Raw genomic sequence first — 19,799 nt, 5'->3', positions numbered from 1 at the left:
CTAGAACCGGCGGTCCTCACTCGGAGAGCTGAGCGGCCGCCCGTGGGCACCCCGCCGATCCCCGCAGCAAGTGGTAGTCCCGCGCCGCGGCCACCCCCCCCGCCCTTCTCTCCGGCAGCGGCGCCCGAAGGATGCGGAGCGGTGGAGCGCGGGCGGCAGCGGCGGCGGGGCGCCGCGGGGGGACCCGCCGCTGCGCCGGGCGCGGGCGCCGCCGCCCCTGCGCGCTGCGCCGGGCAGCAGCTCAGTGAGCGCGGTGGCCGCGGCGGGAGGAGGCGCAGCCGGGCTTGCTGCCGTCGCCGGAGGGGCTGGCGGCCGCTCCGCGCCGGCGGTGGGGCTGCGCGGCACCCCGCGCTGGGGAAGGCGCGGGCGGCGCCGCCGCCACAGGTGACTCGCGGGCCGGGGGCCGTTTCCCGTCCCGCTGCAGCTCGGCCGCCCCTGCGCGTTCCTGCCCCTGCGCCGCGGCCGCCTGCGCGCAGTCCGTCTTCAGCCGCTCCGCCGTGCCGGCGCGACTGGGAGCGCTGGGGGACATGGCTCTGCTCCGGCTCCTTCTCCTCTTGCTCCTCGCCCCTCGGGGGCTCGGGGCCGCCGGCGGCCAAGGGCAGGCGGTGCGCGGCCGGGAGCGGGCGCTCGGAGGGCGGCAGCCGATTTACAACCACATCAAGAGCCGGGAGTCTGCGCCGGCCCCGCGGAGCCGCTCTACGGAGAGCACCATCTTGGCGCAGCGGCTCGCCGAGGAGGTGCCCCAGGACGTGGCCTCGTTCCTCTACACGGGCGACTCCCGGGAGCTGCGGCGTGCCAACTGCTCCGGGCGGTACGAGCTGGCCAGCCTCGCCGGCAAGTCGCGCTTCACCTCGCACCCCTCCCTGCACGGCGCCCTGGACACCCTCACCCACGCCACCAACTTCCTCAACGTGATCCTCCAGAGCAATAAGTCGCGGGAGCAGAACTTGCAGGAGGACATGGAGTGGTACCGCGCCTTGATCAGGAGCCTCCTGGAGGGGGACCCCAACATCTCCAGGGCAGCTATCACTTTCAGCACGGAGCCTTTCTCCACCCCCCAGGTTTTCCTCCAGGCCAGCAGGCATGAGAGCCAGGTCCTCCTGCAGGACTTGTCCTCGTCGGCTCATCGTCTGGCCAACGCCTCTGTGGAGACAGAGTGGTTCCACAGCTTGAAGCGCAAGTGGAGGCCACATTTGCACAGGAAGGTCTTAAACACCGGCCCTAAAACTTTGGAGAACAGCTGGAAGAGGCGGGAGAGCTTCACTGCTGATAAGAACCACATCAGGTGGTCCTTGCCTTACCTGGAGTGTGAGAATGGGAATTACAAACCCGGCTGGCTAGTGACTCTCTCAGCAGCTTTCTATGGGTTGCGGCCAAACCTCCACCCCGAGTTCAGGTAGGAGGAGTGTTCCTCTGCTTGCTTTCTATCGAGAAGGGGGTAGGATGGGATTTTGGTTCTTCCCCAGTCCTGGGGAAGGGCATGCTGTGTCTCTGGTCCACCCTTGCCAGATGGGCTGCTGGGTCACGCTGCAGAGCAACCTCAGGCCTTCCTGTTGAGCTCTACCTTTGTGTGCCTCAGGGAGCTGTTGCTCAGTAAAAGAATCGCTTTCATCTCCATCTGTTTGACAGGGTTTGCTTTCCGTGCTCCCACTGGGATAGGCGTGCATGTGGGATACGTTCCTGGTGTGCTTCTGGTGGGGAGAGGAGAGCAGCAGTTGCCAGTTGTAGCTTATTTCTGCCTGCAAGAGGAAGATGTTTACCGAGGTGTTAATTCTTACTGCACTGCATGATTAAACCTAGCTTGACCCTGGCTATGACTTTTAACTAGCTGGGAGACAGCATCGTTACGCTGGTAAATTGCAATTTCTGGTCTCCAGGGCACATCCACTGTGGGGTGCTCAAGCCTGGTCAGTGGCCAGCATGTTTTTAGGTAAATAAGTGTTTGTGGCTGCAGTTCTGTCGTAGTGCATGTGACTACAACCTGAACTGGCAGTAGGAAAGCTTTCATTGGGACACCCCCCAGTTACATAGCTGTGTAGCTGATACCTGGCATATGTAAAGAATTGCTTATTTTTTTTTATTGCTGTTACTCCCAGGACTCTGCCACTGGGCTGCAACTAGCGGGGAGTAAGATATAAAAAGGCCCATTCTTGTGTCCTTGTATTTTGACAGCAAAGAGGGATCTCTCCAAAAGCGCAAGAGCAACCTGCGGTGTGTGGGATGCCAGTTTTTCCCACTGGCACTGGTTTTGTGGTGGGGCTGACGGGTAACTCTATCCCTTGGGGAATGCCCACTGCCCAGAAGCAGCTGGCATTTGTCGGGGGTGGGAGAGGAGCACAGCATTTGCTTTGTGCTGTGGATCAGTAGTGGGTAAAGATAGACAAGAACACAGCAGACACCGAAAAGATTTTTGCCACACCTAGGTGGCGAGGCAATAGCGTTTGTGAACACTGGTTTTCTTGGCTTAGTCTGAAATCCACAGTCTTCGAATAGGTATGAATGCAGTTATGCATCCTTGGGGAAAAAAATAAAAATCTGTTGAATGGAAAGTGGCTGCTTATTTTGCTATTGAATTATTTTTTTATTTTTTCCCCCTGAAATTTTCACACTTATGAGGCTGGCAGGGTTAAGGTAAAATGAGCTCATCTGCAGGCTGTTTGTTGCTGAATTCCTCTGAAGACCAAAACCCAAGAATAGCTCTACCGGAGAGCTCTTCTGGACCTTAGCAGAAGGGCCAGAAAAGTTCAGAAATGCAGTGTTTCACACTTGGTGAACTTCAGGATGCAGATGAAAAGCTAGCGTGGGCTTATATTCTCTTGTTGGGGATAGAGGTTCACATAACTTGAAGAACCACCAGGCTGGGGGTGGCAGCCAGTAACCAGCTATCTGAGAATTTGGATCTTGATATAAAATTTAACTCAAAGAAGCTTCAATCTTGACTTCAGTGAAGAGAAAAAACATGTCTCTTAACTAAAAGAGTGTAAAGCTTCAATCTCAGCTCTGTGCCAAGATCCTGTGATGCCAGGAAGCATCTCCACGGTGTAGGTTTCTGCTGTGGTAGCTCTGGTGTGCAGAATACACCAGGTCTGTTTTGGAGTAACCCTGGCCAACCAAGGAAGGCAACCAGTAGAGGTCCTCCTGGGTGCAGTACAAAGCCCTCCCTTCACTTCCTCATCTTCCTAGCCTCTATTTACCATGTGGGAGTCTCTTCAGTTGAAGAAATAAAATAGTCTGTTGTAACTCTGATATTTCGAAGGGCATCCATTAAGCACATCTAAGCTTGGAGAACTTCTTATTTAGAAGATCTTGCCATGGGGTATGCTTTGGAAGTTCAAAGTGTTGTGTTGCTGTTGTACTGAACAGTTAGGACAAAACTAACAAAGTTTTGTTGTATTAAAACCAGAGATGAGTTGGTGCACGTTTCTAAGAAAATGGGTCAGTAAGCTTTTGGTAACTATGTCAGGAAGCAGGTGGAAGAAGTACATTTTTTTTATATATATATGTATAAATGTACACACACATTCTGTGTATATAAATATACACACACACGCATGTATTCTGGCAAGGCTAAATGATAGTTCTTGTGCTCCTAGTCTGAGGTATGTTACATGAAAGAGGGGCTTCTAATAAAAGCTTAGTATTTGGCATATTGAAAAAGTAACTCTGCAGCTACATAGGACATACTATAAACAAAATACACTTCTCTCAAGACTTGTGGGATGTCTTAATATTTGCACAGTATTTCCTATATTTGATAGGTACACAGCCTTAGTGTGAGTTCTTAAGAAATGGTTTAAAGTATAAGCATGTAGTATAAAATCTAATGTAGTTATTAGAACACTAGTATCAATTACTATAATGTGCCTCTTGAAATAAGCTTTATTTCCCCTCACCATCTGTCTTTGAGCGACGCAATGGTTTAACTTCAAATTCCTGTTTAAGGCCCATATGGTAAAAAGCAGTATGTATTACTATGTATTAACCTTCATCTTTTGGGAAAGCTACACTGGTTCTCCCAACAAAGTGTCTCTGAACCATCTGTTAGGAAGATGTTAATGGGTCAGTTTACATGCTCTTTACACTTAATAGTCTGGTATGCGGTCATCGATGGTAATTTAGTGTATGCCCCTTTAATATTCTTCTAGCAGTTTATGTGCTTTCTTTTCTGCTGACATTAGGTTTATGGCATGGTACATTAGGGTAAGAGACATTTGGGAACACATTATCTCCATGGAAGAGAGTTCTTTCAGATTACAGAAGGAAAAGCCGTTGCTCCCACTTCTTGGTATCTCTTCTCTTGCAGTAACAGATGGGTAAGTCATGTGGTGTCGCAATGCAAAGAGTTTAATGAAGGCAATACTAATAATTACTACTGGTTATGTTCAGTACACGCTACTACTGCGATGTTGTCAATGACATTCTGAAAGTGCAGCAAAAAAAAAAAGCTTTGTTCTTCATGTTGTGAAGGGTTATGGTGCCTTCTGCCAGAGGAAGTGAGTGTTACAGGTGGAGGACTCTCACAAGCAGCTTGCTATCTGTCTTTAATTTCACCCCCCCTTTTCTTCCTAAGAGACGACAGCCAAACTGTCCACAGCAAAGGCTAAGGAAGGTGAGAGAATTTGGTTGTTCAAGTCGTCTTGCCAGTGCTGAGATGAAGTGGAGAAACCAGACAACCTGATTGGGCTGATAAATGTACCAGAAGCTGTCCGGGCCCAGGGGGACCATGTTAGCCCAGTGCAATGCTAAGCTAGTGGCACTGACTGTCTGCAGCTTCACAGCAGTGCTTGCTGGTGTTTTGTTGTCTGCATTCACTGGCCTTTGGTCTGCCCAAAGTGCAGGGAGAGAGCGTTCCCACCTGCGAACAAAATCCAGTGTAGGCTCTCATTCACAGAATCGTAGGGTTGGAAGGGACCTCTGGAGATCATCTAGTCTAACCACCCTGCCAGAGCAGGTAATTCAGAAATAAGGGTCTGCAGATAATAGAAGTAATCACTTGGTGGTATTAACCATTCCATTCTCCTTGCTTAAAAAGTCTAAGTTGATGCAGTTTGCAGCTAGCATTCACTGTCTAATGTGCCTAATCAGTCTACAACTCTAGTGCTGCAGAGGGTAGAGCATGGTAGTGTTTGTCACTGATCTTCTGTGACCCTCCTCTGCTGCTTCTTACTACATGATGAGAATGAACCGTATTCCATGGCACATGGTGATCCAGCTGCTCTCTTTGCAGCTCTACTGAGGAAGTGGGAACGTGTGAGAAGCAGCATGTTGTGAGTACGTTTCCTTCTCTAAAAGTACTTGCTTGGCCCCTGGAGAGGAAATGGGAGGTTCTCATTGCTTTGTCAGTCTAGGAGGCCAGCTGGGAGGATGACCCCTTGATTGGGAAGAAAGATGTGCTAGTAGTCAGCTACTAGGAACATAAAAGTCTTTAAAAAAAAAAACCAAAAAAAATTAAAAAAAAAAAAAATCCTCCTCAGGTTACTAAGTCAATCTCCTGCTGACACAAGCCCACTTAATGTCATCAGGTGACCAGTCTCCATCTTAAAGTAGGTGGGTTTTCCTCTTGGCTCTCCAGTCCACTGGCCTAACAGTTGTATAGCTGCTTCTGATTTCTGAGCTAAATTTATCCACAGTCAGTTCTCATCCATTTATTCCTGTTCCAGAACTGCGGTTCTATCTGAAATGGCACTTTTCGCTGGTATTTACTGCCCTGACCTATTTATAGGCAGCAGTCCCTTCTCCACCTTTGTTTACTAGACTGCACAAACCAGCTTTCTTTAGTTTCCTGTTATAAGCTCTCTGTTGCCATGGTCCCTCTTCTCAAGTCTTGTTCCAGTATTTCTTGAACGTGGTTAGTCAGATTCATGTGCGGTGTTTCAGCCTTGTGCAATGACATCAATTATCCCCAAACTCTGATGAATGAATTGCTGCTTTTGCAGTTCAAAATGTTCTCTTGCGTGCTGTTCTCATTTTCTTCAATGATGTGTTGTAATATGTCAACATTTTGGGAACTGGTCATTGCTCTCGCACTATTTTTCATCTAGGAGGTCAGAATATCTTTATGATACGGGGATGTTGTTTTTTTCCCTCCTACCACGTTCTAACAAGATCAAGTAGTTTTTTCACCAAACCTGGGGCAGTATTTGCAACCTTTTTTTAAGGACTAGTGGAAGAACGCAATGGAATAATGGCTGTTTTGGCAGAAAGGTGCACAATCAGCAAGCTGAGTAATATTTATTTTTTTTTCCTGAATGATGATGTGTTCTGGAGCATTTGCAGATAACACTTGACTCAGCCAAACTTCAGAGTGAAGTTACTTCTTAATATTTTTTTTTTGTCTTCCTGACGTTTGCTACTTCTCTCAATTATTGGAAAAGTGCACAGATTAATCTTTATTTTACAGTTAAATTTAGCTGCTTCTTCCCTAAAGGCAGTGTAACGTAGTGATTTCCTGTGTACAGGAACGATGACTTGGACCACTCCAGTGTTAGGCCATAATGGGGCTCTTAGTTAAGGAAACATTATTGAAGGCAAATTAAACCATGGATGTAGAATTATCTATGACAAATAACTAATTTGTTAGGGAATATAAGTGACTTCATCTTCTGCTAAATATTTCACAGCTATTAAATTGTTTGGCAAAATAACCATAAATGTAGACGTAAAAAACTTGTAAAAATTAGTAACTCTTTCCTTTAAATATGGTTTAATTTTTTCCTTTAGCCCCTTTTTTTTAGCTTCCCTGCTAAACTATCTTTAGTCTCCGTAGTAAACTAAGAAATAAAATTAATTTTAACTGTTTAGGGAGACTTTCTCATTTTTTGTGACATGATACATTAGTTGTATAATCCTGAAAATATTTTAAAATTGTGAGGCTGACATTTTTTCTATAACACGCCCTGGCCCATATAACATGATTGAAGGTGTGGGTGGATTTAGAACAGATTTTAAAAATGAAAAGGAATAATTTATTTCGTAGAACTTCTGAAAGTCTTAAATTTATATTCCTGAAAAGAGGTGAGAACAAAGAAACATCATCCTATGACTTACTGTCTGCTTACAGAAACCCCCAGTATGTTTTAATTATTCTGTAGACAACCAATTATGTCTCTGCCTTTTTTGTATGAGGTCATGGATAAGGATAGAAAACTGGATGGTGATGAAACAAAAGGAATAATAAATAGGGATTTCTTTTTTAGAAGCATGATTCAGCTTCTTTCACTATTGGAGAAACAGAAGTGGGTCTTTGAAGGAAGAAGTTAAATATGGCCAGGAGAGGATTGAAACACATGCTGCATTTATGTACACGCTTACCTAGCACATGGTAAGTTGCAATAAAAGGAACTAGCTTTTGGGGTCAAACTGCTTTTTCCACTCCTCTGTTCTCTACCCTCACCCCTCTTGGGCAAGGCTTCCAGCACAGCAGGGTATCAAAGTGCTTTTGAAGGGAATGGATGTGTGACAGTCCTTACTATCTGAGATCCAGCCCCAGGACTGTCACCTCCTATTTTGTCTGTTCGTGATCCTGGGCTGAGATAGAGAAATGTTCCTAAAGATAAGAACAAAAGCATGGCTGTGTTAGTTCAGATGAAAGGCTTAGCTAGCCCCCTCTCCAAAAGCAGCTTCTCGAAGGTACTTACAGAAAAATAAGTGCAGGTGCTAGATTCTCCTATCTTGGTTATATCCCGTTTACAAATAATAAGCAATAAAAAAAAATAATTGTATTTCAGACTCTATCCGAATGAGTGTTGATATTAAGTATGGATTAGACTGACGTCCATGATTCTAGTCCACTTTTTAACCCATTTTTGTCTTCTGCAATGTAGTTTGGCATTAGATTCCGTAATATAATTATGAACTGGTCTGAGAAAAGAAATTATTTTCTGTTTTTTAAATTTTTTCCACGAATCTAAATTTTTTGGGAGATCCTGTGTTCTTGTGATTAAAAAAAAAAATCGCTTTGGAAAGTGCTCATTCATCTTCTGTGTCAGTCAGATTTAGTTGTGGGTTATACTGAGTATTTTTGTCACCTGCAAATTATGTCATGGGTCGCCCATTTGCGGTCGCTTGTGAATGTGTTTTGCAAAGAAGGGAGAGTTGTGGTGCCCAGCTTGTTAACCTGCCTGCATGTGAAAGCTGACTTTTGTCATGTTGATTCTCTCAAGAGTGGCTCAAAGGATGGAACCTGCCTGGCTCTAAAGTGTGCGGTGGTGAAAATAATTTGTTTTCTGCAAAGGCTGACTCTGCTCCAGCATTTTTGATATTTTGGTGGTCTGTTGGCCTTACAGACTCTACTTCAGGCTTCCTTTTTCTGAGGTATTTTAAAAGCTTTTAATTAGTGGAGCCTATGCTTTTAACACGCTGCTTCTAAAAATGTCTTTTTGGTTTTGTCTTATGTTTTTGTAGTTTTGTATGTTCCTTGCCTAGGTTTATGTCTCTCCATTTTCCTTTTTATTTTAATGTTGACTTCCACTTACTTTTCAGTTTTAAAATTCTGTTATTGCCTTTAAACAAATCTTCAGTGTCAGAAGATTGGGTATAGTGAGGCTGACACCATCTCTTCTGTGTAGGATCCTTCTAATTCAAAAGCTTTTTTTGTTTCTTATATCATTTTTTTTCTTTATATAGCTTTCTGTACTATTCCTTAAGGCCCTCTCTTTGCACCTGTCTCTTTGACCCCATGGATAGTAATGGGAGCATTTTAAAAAAAAAATAAAAATGCTGATTTCTTATTCAATGGCTTGAATTTGTCTCTAAGGCCTTTTTTTTATAGGGAGAATCTAATGTAAGTGGTACCCCACCATCACTGACACCTTGCATTCCTATACAAGGTGATCTTTGTACCAGCAAGTTGAACATCCTCAAGCAAAAAAAAAAAAAAATCACCACCCCTCAAAGTATCTAGGAAGCTCTCTGACTAAACTGCAGGGAAATCCCCAGAGAGGCAGCACTGTGTGCCATAAATCTGAAGGCAGATTTAAATCTGAAATAATTCTTCAGACAACAGAGGATTCAGCTTTAAGTATGCTGCCCTTATAGTACTGTGCCAAATGGCCTAGAGGGATTTTCTTTGCAGGTGAATCCTAATTCATGTGCCCACACTACTATACCTTGCTCTTCAGTTAAGTTTATTTTTATTGAAAGCTGGTTCTCCTGTGAAAATGTGTGCTGAAAAGCAGCAGTCATGCTATGGCTGAGGAATTGGGTAAGTCTGTACTATTAGTAAGAAATTAGTGGTAACTGGGTGATCAGATCAAAATCACGTTGTATGTAATGTCCCAGTAGCTTTTTGTGAATCTGGCTGGATATGAAGAGGTAATAGTTTTAAAAATGTCTAACTGATGCAGAATCTGAAATCTTAACTTTCAAAAGCAACTTGAACCTGCTGATTCCCAATAAGACTTATGGCTGAAAGTCACTAGTGAATTTGACACAGGATTTTTTTTTTTTTTGGATGCTGATGGTACATTGAAGGAGCCTCAGGTGTCAGGTAGTATCCGCTGTTTGAAAATGAATATTCTTGAAAGTGTCAACCTCCAAAATGAGAATGGTTAGAAAAAGTATCTGCTCTAAAAACATTGGCTGTACTAATTACAGTATGTATTTATATAGAGGCATGGGCATTTGCAGATTTGGGATGGCTGTAGAAAGTTTGTTTTTCTTATCTCCTTGTTTTGTGGTAAGGAGGACTTATGAAGGACAGCATGTAGGGGTGAGTGAATACGGCAGCAATAATTTAGGCAGGCATTTACATTTGGGGGATGATGTCTGCTTCAGTTTGTGATAACCATGCCTTATACGTTAATTATAGCTGCTTGCAGTGCTTACAGGTACAAAAATAAGTGTACAAACTTAGAAGACAAACTTTGAATGCCTGTGATGACCTCTGTGCCACAAAGCTTCTGAAGATCTAGAGGACAACGATATTATTTATCATCGTTTAGATGTTGGCAGGCTATTATTCTGTGCAGTCCTGGCTTAAGCTGGCTGGGTGAAAGAGAACACGTTCCTTCTGCTTTTTTAATGGTGTAACAGTACAGGCAAAAAAAAATCCTTCTGTAGATATAGATTTTTACAACATGTTGTTACAATGAGATATTATAACTACTGAAACTATCAAGAATAGCTAGTAGGTTGGAAAAATAAGCTTAAATCAATTTCTGGCACAGATTTCAAGGCAAATAGCATGCCAACAAACAGTGGTACTGGAAATTAAGACAGACATGAAAGCCTCTTAAATCAAACCTCTGACCTGACAAAATCCTTGATGACATCGTTCTTCAATGACTATGTATTCTGTACAATTCAACTAATTCTTTCTTAACTACATGTTAAACATGAACTTGCAATCCTTAAGTATCTTTTTTCCTGTAAGGATAGTAACATTGTGGCGAAATCCAAATATTTATTGTTATAAGGAGATTAACAAAATATACTTACTTGCCAGATGGTCCACAATTACCGGTAATATTGTTATTAACTTATTACTGTGGCTTGGGTTCAGCCAGGCAGTGTTGTCAGTGTGGATGAATGTGTTATGCTGATGAGTTTACTCTTATACCACTGATATGTCTTGATGGCTTCTATCAAGATAGCAGAGCTGCAGTATTCCCAGTTAGTTCAATAAATATCACATTTACAGGCAGCTGGTCTGTATACATTCTAGGAGGATGTGTTCTTCCATATGTTCTATTTTCTGAATGCTGAATCAAAAATAACTGAAAGTGTGGGTGGCTAAACAGGTTGTGCCAGCTGCTGTATTAATCACAGATGAATTTCGGAAATATATCATGTATATATAGGTGTAGTCTTTGTGTAATAATGGTGGGGTACAAGTCTGAGATGGTGGAGATTTTTAAAATGGCAAAGCATCCCAAATGAATGCAGTAAGTCTTGTACCAAAAAGTCTTGTACCATCATGATGCTTTCTGTAAATGTCACATGTATGCCTAAAGAGACTTTTTTTTTTGGAAACCATTATATCCTCAAGTAGCCGCAGACCAGTTACTACCTCAGCAGAACTGTGATGTTACCATAAAGCATGAACATGTATTGCAGACATCTAGTGAAAAAAGAATAACATGCACCATGGAGGGGGGAAATAGAAAGCCTATGGTAGATTATAACTGTCAAGAGAGATTGCTTTCATATGCCTGCTTCTGGACTGTACTGTGATTCCTTCCTGGAGATTTTCACCCCAGGAATTCATAAAGCTCTGGGAAAAGGAAAAAGGAGAACAACTTAATCATATCAGAAGTTCAGGTTGTGCTACAGAAGAGCTGCAGACAGGAGAAGAGTGTAGGCAGAATTGATTGTATTGAGTTCATGAAGACTGAGTTTTGTGAAAGGCAAATGTTCTTGTAAGAAAACTTTAAACTCAAAAGAATCAAAGGGATAATGCATTCAGTTTCAAATAGAATAATTTTGTAGTGTTTGTGGAAGAAGTACTGTGAAAATTTTTTGAAATTAGATCATTTTCAGGTCTGCATGGCATAAAAGGGAGCTCCTGACAAAACTCAAGCATAAAATGAAAGTGCACAAGAGGTGGAAACCGGGTCAGGTAATCCGGGGAGAATATGAAGACGTGGTCTGAGCATGACTGTGACCATGAACATGAGCGTCTTGTATCAGAAAGAGTGTGGCCAGCAGAACTAGGGAGCGATCACCCCCCTGTACTTGGCACTGGTGAGGCCCCACCTCAAATACTGTGTTCAGTTTTGGACCCCTCACTACAAGAAAGACATTGAGGTGCTGGAGCGTGTCCAGAGAAGGGCAACGAAGCTGGTGAGAGGTCTGGAGCACAAGTCTTATGAGGAGGGGCTGAGGGAACTGGGGTTGTTTAGCCTGGAGAAAAGGAGGCTGGGGGGAGACCTTATGGCCCTCTACAACTACCTGAAAGGAGGGTGTAGTGAGGTGTGGATCTGTCTCTTCTCCCAAGTACCAAGTGATAGGATGAGAGGAAATGGCCTCAAGTTGCACCAGGGGAGGTTTAGATTCGGTATTAGGAAAAATTTCTTCACTGAAAGGGTTGTCAAGCATTGGGACAGGCTGCCCAGGGAAGTAGTTGAGTCACCATCCCTAGAGGCATTTAAGAGACATGTGGACACGGTGCTGAGGGACATGGTTTAGTGGTGGATTTAGCAGTGTTACGTTTATGGTTGGACTCAATGATCTTAAAGGTCTTTTCCAACCTAAATGATTCTATGTTTCTATGATTTTATGCACAGGTGGGGTTAGGGAAACCAAAGCCCATATGGGGCTGAATCTGGCAAGGGACATGAAGGGCAACAAGAAGTACACAGGTAGCAAAACTGGGACTAGGTGGAATGTGGGCGGGCTGCTGAATGGGGCAGTGGACTTCGTGACATAGGACTTGGAAAAGGCCAAGGTACTTGATGTCTTACAAGGACTACAGGCTGATCGGCCTCACCTCAATCCCTGGGAAGGTGATGGAGCAAATCTTCCTGAAAACCACTTCTAAAACACGTGAAGGAGAAGAATGTCATTGGGAGTAGCCAGCATGGGTTTATGAAGGGGAAATAGTGTTTAACCAACCCAATAGCCTTCTGTGTATTGATGACTGGAGTACAGCTGGAGTCCAGTCACTGTTAATATGCTGGAACGAGTTCTGTTTAACATTTTCATTTGGTGGCCTGGACAATAGGGTAGGGTGTGCTCTTAGCAAGTTTGTAGATTATAAAAGTTGGGAGGAGTGGTTGAGAGACCAGATGGTTGTGTTGCCATTCAGGGAGACTAAAACAGGCTGGAGAAATGAGCAAAGAAGAACCTTGTGAAGTTCAGCAAAGGGAAATGCCAAGTGCTGCACCTGTGGAGAAATAACGCCATGCACCAGTACAGGCTGGGGGTTAATGACTGGAAAGCAGCTTCGCAGAAAAGGCCTGGCAGGTTCTAGTGGACACCAATTTGATGTGAATCACCAATGTGTGCTTGTGGCAAAGACTGACAGCCTCCTGGTCTGTGAGAGGAAGAGCATTGCCAGCTGGTTGAGGGTGGTGATCCTTCCTCTTTACCCAGTCTGGTGGTGCCCCATCAGGAGTGCTGTGTCCACTTCTGGGCTCCTCAGTATACAAGAGACATGGATGTACTAGAGTGAGCCTAGTGAAGGGTCACAAAAATGATTAAAGATTGGAGCACCTCACAGACAGGAAGGGTTGTGCAAGCTGGGACTCTTCAGCCTGGGGAAGAAAGGGCTCCTGGGGCATCTTACACGTGTGTGTAAATACCTGATGGAAAAGCGTAAAGGAGACAGAGCCAGATTCTTCTCAGGGGTAGTGTGTGACAGGACAGAAAGTACAAGAGGCACAAATTGAAATCCAAGAAATTCCATTTAAACATCAGAGAGCTTTATATAACACTGTGAGGGTGGTCAGACGCTAGATCAGGTTTCCCAGGGGTGGTGAAGTCTCCATTATGGGAGGGTATTAAAAAAAACAACTGAACTGAGCGTGCTTTGAGCAAATGGTTGGACTGGATGATCACAAGAGGTTTCTTTCAATGACAGACGTTGTATGAATCCATGATTTCCACATCTATTAGGAACAAAATAATTGTATTGAAAAGTTTTCAAGGGATACAAGTTATTTAATCAATTCAGATGTGAAAAATCCAGAATTATATTTCCTCTCTCTCCAGTACACAGCTCTGAGCGTTAGGATGTTATCCTGCTTTCTGCCTCTTGGTCCACTAGAACATGCCACTAGTTCTTCAGTTTGCAGCATGTCTGGTACAAGGTCATACTCAAATGCTTGCTCAGTACGCTTACTGTCCGCAATTCCTCTGGCTCATACGTGTTGTCTTTCTCACAAGTAACCTCTAGGTAAGTTTTCTTTTGAAAATGTTTATATGCCTTTATACTGACACCGTGCTTCTACAGGGCCTGCTTGTGATACCACACAGCAAACTCTTAAGGTGTTTTTCCTCTCCTAGCGGTGATTAGTTTACCCTTAATTTGCAATCTGTACCTCTCTCTTCATGGAAGTGTTTGCAGAGGGAAAGCGGAGTTTCCTTTCCTACCAGTTAAAAACAAAATGTGCACAAGGGAAAAGGTTTCCCTGTAAAGGAAATAAAGACCTACTTCCCTAAGGTGCTTGAGAGTCTCCCAGGTGAATCTGTTGCAGTCTTAATAAGGATGAATCATCACTGTTTTTCCTACTGCATAAACTGATTTCTTTAGAGTAATCAGAATGATGCTAATGCTTGAGCAACCCTTGCCAAAGTGCCAGGTGTATAACATGAACTGGGAGAGCAAGGACTAGTGTTGGTCCTGGTCCTGATGCCTGTTTGATGCCTGTATGCAGCCACGGTGAGATTGTTCACGTGCAGAACAGGTCCTGTCCCCAGACCGCATGCTAATTTTTATGCTCAGAAAGGTCCAGAAAATATTAGAAGCCTACCTGGTGGGATCTGCACATGACCAGATGAGGAATTAGTTATCTCCACTCCTACGAGCATCTGAGATGGATACCTTGGTATCAGGTTAAGGTAAACTTGTAATCCACTGACATCAACGTTTTATAAAGAGTTAGTTTGTACAGTACAGCAGTTTTTCCCTTGAGGTCATTGGTCACCTGGAACATGGAAAAAACAGTTCATTGGGGCGGAAGTGTAGTTTTAGCAGTCCCTGGATAAGCTGTTGTTCCAAACAAGAGTGGAAAGGCACAAAGCTATAAACTAAAAATACTTCTGAATATTCTAGAAGTGTGGTGTATACTCTTTCAAACTGAACTTACTAGAGCCAGTACTTAAATATTTCAGGTCGTTTCTAAGTGTGCTCAGCATCGGATTACTTAGCTTCTAGGCAGGAGACAGAGGGGGATGAAGTGCACCTGTACTGTCTAGCTTCCTACTGGCTATCCTACATAATTTCCTAATGCATTCTTCTTCAGATCACTAAAATTGTGTACTTGTGTTTCTCTAATGACTATATAGCGTGTCTGAAGATGAATGTCCAAATATAGCTGTTGTGGTTGTACTGGGGCCAGGTATGAGGGAGCAGTATTGTCTTGGTTTTGATCAAGCTCGCGCTCTTATTCCTGTTCTGATTTTGTTCATAAGTGGCCTCCCAAATATATGACTCTAACTCTTGTATTATTATTCTTATTTATTTATTTATTTATTAGTGTTCTTATATGTACTGAGCTTTAATTAAAAGGGGCAACATGCCTTGAGGTGAGTGAGGTGTTCTTGAGACAGGGGTTGGGCCATGCCCTTTGTTGGTAGTCCACAGCCTGAAAGGAGGGATGATGCTGTTTGTAGTTGTGGAAGTTCAGACTGTGGAAATCAAAACTTTTGTCTAAAGTGACTGAAAAGGTTAACTTAAAAGAAGTGGTATCCTAGATTTAAGAAATCAGTCCAGGGCATGCATCTGTTACAAGTAAGTCCGTGCAATGATCCAACTACCAGAAGTTCCGTACTGACATTTTTGTTAAGTCCAGGCAGCAGCAAAGCAGTCAGAGATATGTGCTCTCACAAGATGATGCTATAAAAGTTCTATGTCCAAAGGAATTCTGGAAGTTACTTTAGAGAGAATAAGGAAATTTTTGAAGGCTTTTTTTTAAGATATGCAACTACAGTCTTACAGAGTTTGTTTTTTTCTTCTGGTGATTTCTGAGTTATTTATAAAATAGGGTGTTTGCTTTGAAATTCATAGAATTATAGAATCATAGAATCATAGTGTTGGAAGGGACCTCTGGAGATCACCTAGTCCAACCCCCCTGCCACAGCAGGGTCACCTGGAGCAGGTTGCACAGGAACGCGTCCAGGCGGGTTTTGAATGTCTCCAGAGTTGGAGACTCCACCACCTCTCTGGGCAGCCTGTTCCAGTGCTCTGCCACCCTCAAAGTAAAGAAGTTCCTCCTCATGTTTAGGTGGAACTTCCTATGCTCAAGTTTGTGCCCATTACCTCTTGTCCTGTCCCCGGGCACCACTGAAAAGAGCCTGGCCCCATCCTCCTGACACCCACCCTTTAAGTATTTATAAGTGTTAATAAGGTCCCCCCTCAGCCGTCTTTTTTCCAGACTGAAGAGACCCAAATCCCTCAGCCTTTCTTCCTAAGAGAGGTGTTCCAGCCCCCTAATCATCTTGGTAGCCCTTTGCTGCACCCTCTCCAGCAGTTCCCTGTCCTTCTTGAACCAGGGAGCCCAGAATTGGACACAGTGCTCCAGGTGCAGCCTCACCAAGGCAGAGTAGAGGGGGAGGATGACCTCCCTTGACCTGCTGGCCACACTCTTCTTGATGCACCCCAGGATGCCAAATTGGGTTCTTAACTTTTCATTCAAAAAAATTTCTGAGGGAAACTGTTGATAATGAAAACTTGAGTGTTCGTGACATAGAGCTGATAGAGCTCAGACAGTCCTTGAGGACCTGTGTGTGTAGGAAACTTTTTTTTTTCTTTTTGGTTTCACAGACATCAGTGTCCTTCTACTCCTGGCTTGCGCTGTCCTTCTGATGTTGTGTCATGTGTTAGACCAGCGCTGGCTGGCAGCGATGGGGAGAGAGGGATTTGGGTGCCTGCTGGAGGTGCTGAGCTGTGGAGGAGAGGATTAAGGTTGCTGGAGATGAGGTTTTGTCTGGGGAGAGTATGGAAAAAGGCTTTTGCCCAGTGGTTTTGGCAAATAGCATTCCCTGGAGCAAATGGAAGGATGCCATTGTCACTGGGCATGGGGGTGAGGTGCAGCTCCTGGTAGTGCACTCAGGCAGCTTGATGGCCTCGGAAAAAGTAGTGCAGGTCGTTCATTGTATTTATTTTAGTTCTTTGCTGCATTGTAAAATGTGAAGGGCGTTAAATTGTTTGAGTGTATAACTTATTCTTACCTGCCGCCTTACACTTAGCGTGTTAGATTTACCATGCTCTTGTCATAATACATCTCAGTAAGGTCTGGCATAGGAATGTGTCTCTGCAATTGTGGCTTCATGAACACAAAACTTCTCTTTTTTTTCAGACATTTCATCAAATTCCATATTTAGAAGAAAGATGTAGTTCTGCTTTGCAGGCTACAGCATCATAAAGAAGTTTAACCTATTTCTGTGGTCGCTGTGTTCAAGGCTGTTTCTCTCTCTTTTCAGGGGTGTTGTCAAAGTTGACATCAATCTGCAGAAGGTGGACATTGACCAGTGTTCGAGTGAGGGGTGGTTCTCGGGGACACACAGGTGTCATCTCAACAATTCTGAGGTATGTCTGTCCCTAAGGGACTGAGCTAGTCTTCAATAATAAGTCTTTCCACTATGAATAATTTTTTTTTAGTATAAATGCTACCTATTTTATAGACTTTGAAGGTGGTTTGTAGGTTGAAAAAATCTTTCTGTGCAAGGCATTACAGTGCGTGCGCCTGCTTTTCAGGAATATTGGTGTTAAATAAAACAGAAGCTAAGTTACTGTGCAGAAATAACGATTATAGGGAAAAAGAAAATTACCAGTGAAATAATTTATGAAGTTCTGCTTGGAAGTCAAACATAAATCTATGATCTATGATTTATTTTACACTCAAAATGAAAATAGGCTTTTAGTGTCACTTTTGACTGGACAGCCTTGCAGAATACAGTAAAAGTAGCTCAAACGCTTATAATAATTATTCAGAAAAACACGGTCTCTTGGTAGAATGATGCAGAATAACAGCCAGAATTGGATACTGTAAATCTTTCCTAATAGAAATGCCAACATTTTGACAGAGCTGACTAAATGTTTCTGTTCAGCTCCTTCCTGCTTCCCCCTTCTTCTGAAGGTCTGTGTCTGGCTCCGTCTGTCAGCATATTGTAGATCACTCAGCCTGGCCAGTCGTATGTATTCAATGAAACTTTAAAACAAAATACATTCAATGATTTTCCTTTTTATTATGGCATATGATGTTGTTTTTGAAGGCAGCCATTTGCCTTCTGTGAGGGTAGGCACCTCATGTACTTCCGTGCTTTCAGAAAGGACAGTTAAAATGTAGGGAAAGTTGACAGTTGCCTACCAGAAGTCAGGAGATGTTTGCCTAATTTATTATAAAATGCTGATTTATCAAAGCCAAATCTAAATTTAGGAAAAGATTTGATTTTGATGAATTCACCTACTAACACTTTTGAGCAAGAAAAACTTGTCAACATCCTTTTTGGTGTTTTTCACTTGGTTTTTTTTTTGTTTTTTTTTGGTTTTTTTTTTTCTTAAAATAAGAACTCAAATAGTCTTTGATAAAGACCAATTTTAAATGAAATATTTCTGCAAAGGAAAAAAAAAAAGATTGTTTTCTTTGTCAAGTACTGTTTGACTTCTGAATTCAAGGCAACACTTTTTTTAATATCTCATGTTTCTTCCTAGATGAAAATACTGTTTCCCATGAGATCCGATAACCTTGATTTTTTAATATATGCTCGTTATATTGCATGTGATTATATATTTTGGCAAGTGCTCCTCCTTTTCCTAATGTCTTATGAGCAAAATTGTCTGCAGAGGGGTGAGACTATAAGTTGCATCTCTTCCTGCAACCAAGAAGAAAAAGGGGAAAAAAAAAACCCCACCCTATGAGAAGACTAAGAAAAACCAAGGCAAAAGTAAAATGGAGAAAATGAAGAAAGATCAATGGTGGGCTTTAATGCACCTTTGGTCTGCTTCAAAGCCCATTTGCTGTAATGGGCTCTGAATCATGCTCTGTATTCTTAACATAAAGGAAAACAGAATCTGAGTCCAATCAGACTGGATGTAATTCCACAATTACACTTCCCTTCCAAATCTAAGTCTTTAAGAGTGTGTCCTGGAGAGAACAATGCAAAAAGCTACTCTCTCTGGAAGAGTTTGTTGGAGAAGGGGGGGAAATAAAAGTACTTTTTTTCACTCTTCACAATTCATTTTCATGGGAGTAAAAAGTAGGTTTTATTTCTCTGTAGAATTCACTCTGATTATGAAAAGGGGTTTTCTTCATGAATATGACATGCAGTAAAATCTACCTTCCATTTTATTATTATTTCACATGAGGCAAATGGAATGTCATTTAGGGAACCGAGTGCAGAATGAAATTCTGCATGAAAGACAACCTTAAGGGTTATAGAAAGTTTTCTGTGACTTGCAAAAAACCACTTTAATTCCACAGTCTTTAGTATCTCAGGGGGCAAGATGGAAAATCTCACCTCTATGATTTGGTCTTTTACCACGCGTGAGAAACTGAGGCGGCTGTCATGGACCACTGATGCAGGGTGTGAGTCTCCACCAGTTTTGAGCCAGGACTGGGTTTTTGGCATTCTGGGCTTCGTTTTCCTGCTGAGAGGGGAGTGGGCATTTCCTGTCTGCTGAAAGAGAGGATAACATTTATTTTACTTCAAATGTACGTTACAGATCAATTCTTGATGTTAGGATTCTGGCGTGTGTTGTTGTAAAGCTGGCTGTGCTCAAATAAGGGTCTTTGCAGAGCTTTTATTTACCAGACTCACTTGCACTGGTTTTTTTTTTTACTTTTTTTTCTGTCCTTGTTTATTCTGTATAGTGTTTTCCTTGTTCTCTAGAGCTAGCAAAGACAGCTCTATATAGTTTACAGTAATATTTTTTTTTTTTATACAGCACTTCTGCTACTGTTGAGTCCAACCTGATATATCAGTATAAAACCAGAGCTACTTTGTGCTGTTTTGACAGTAGGAAGCACTACATTTGCTGATGTTACAGAAGATGTTTTATTTTTCATACTGGACAGTTGCATGTTTTTGTTTTAGTAAGCCTACTGTGATGTTGTAGTCCATAAGTGAGTTCCTGTGATGCAAAAAGCAATTAAAAGATACATTCCAGGGCAGAAGTTCTTTAATGAATGATGCAGTGT

At 42.9% G+C, this 19,799-nt stretch overlaps 1 protein-coding gene across 2 annotated transcripts in view; it reads left to right on the top strand.

Annotated features, from left to right (window-relative positions):
* Positions 1-254: 254 nt before the first annotated feature.
* Positions 255-19,799, top strand: part of GPR158 (G protein-coupled receptor 158) — a 205,424-nt gene continuing 185,879 nt past the window's right edge. The window contains exons 1-2 of one of the 2 annotated variants that reach the window (XM_074574432.1): positions 255-1,396; positions 17,083-17,188. In XM_074574432.1, the coding sequence (XP_074430533.1) occupies positions 528-1,396; positions 17,083-17,188 (975 nt within the window). In that variant the 5' untranslated portion in view covers positions 255-527. The remainder of the gene's footprint in view (positions 1,397-17,082; positions 17,189-19,799) is intronic. The other variant, XM_074574431.1, reaches the window with a different exon arrangement.

This window comes from Larus michahellis, chromosome 2 (genome assembly GCF_964199755.1).
Source record: "Larus michahellis chromosome 2, bLarMic1.1, whole genome shotgun sequence".
NCBI lineage: Eukaryota > Metazoa > Chordata > Aves > Charadriiformes > Laridae > Larus > Larus michahellis.
The sequence above is the reverse complement of the archived record's forward strand: the minus strand, read 5'-3'. Positions and strand labels throughout refer to the sequence as shown.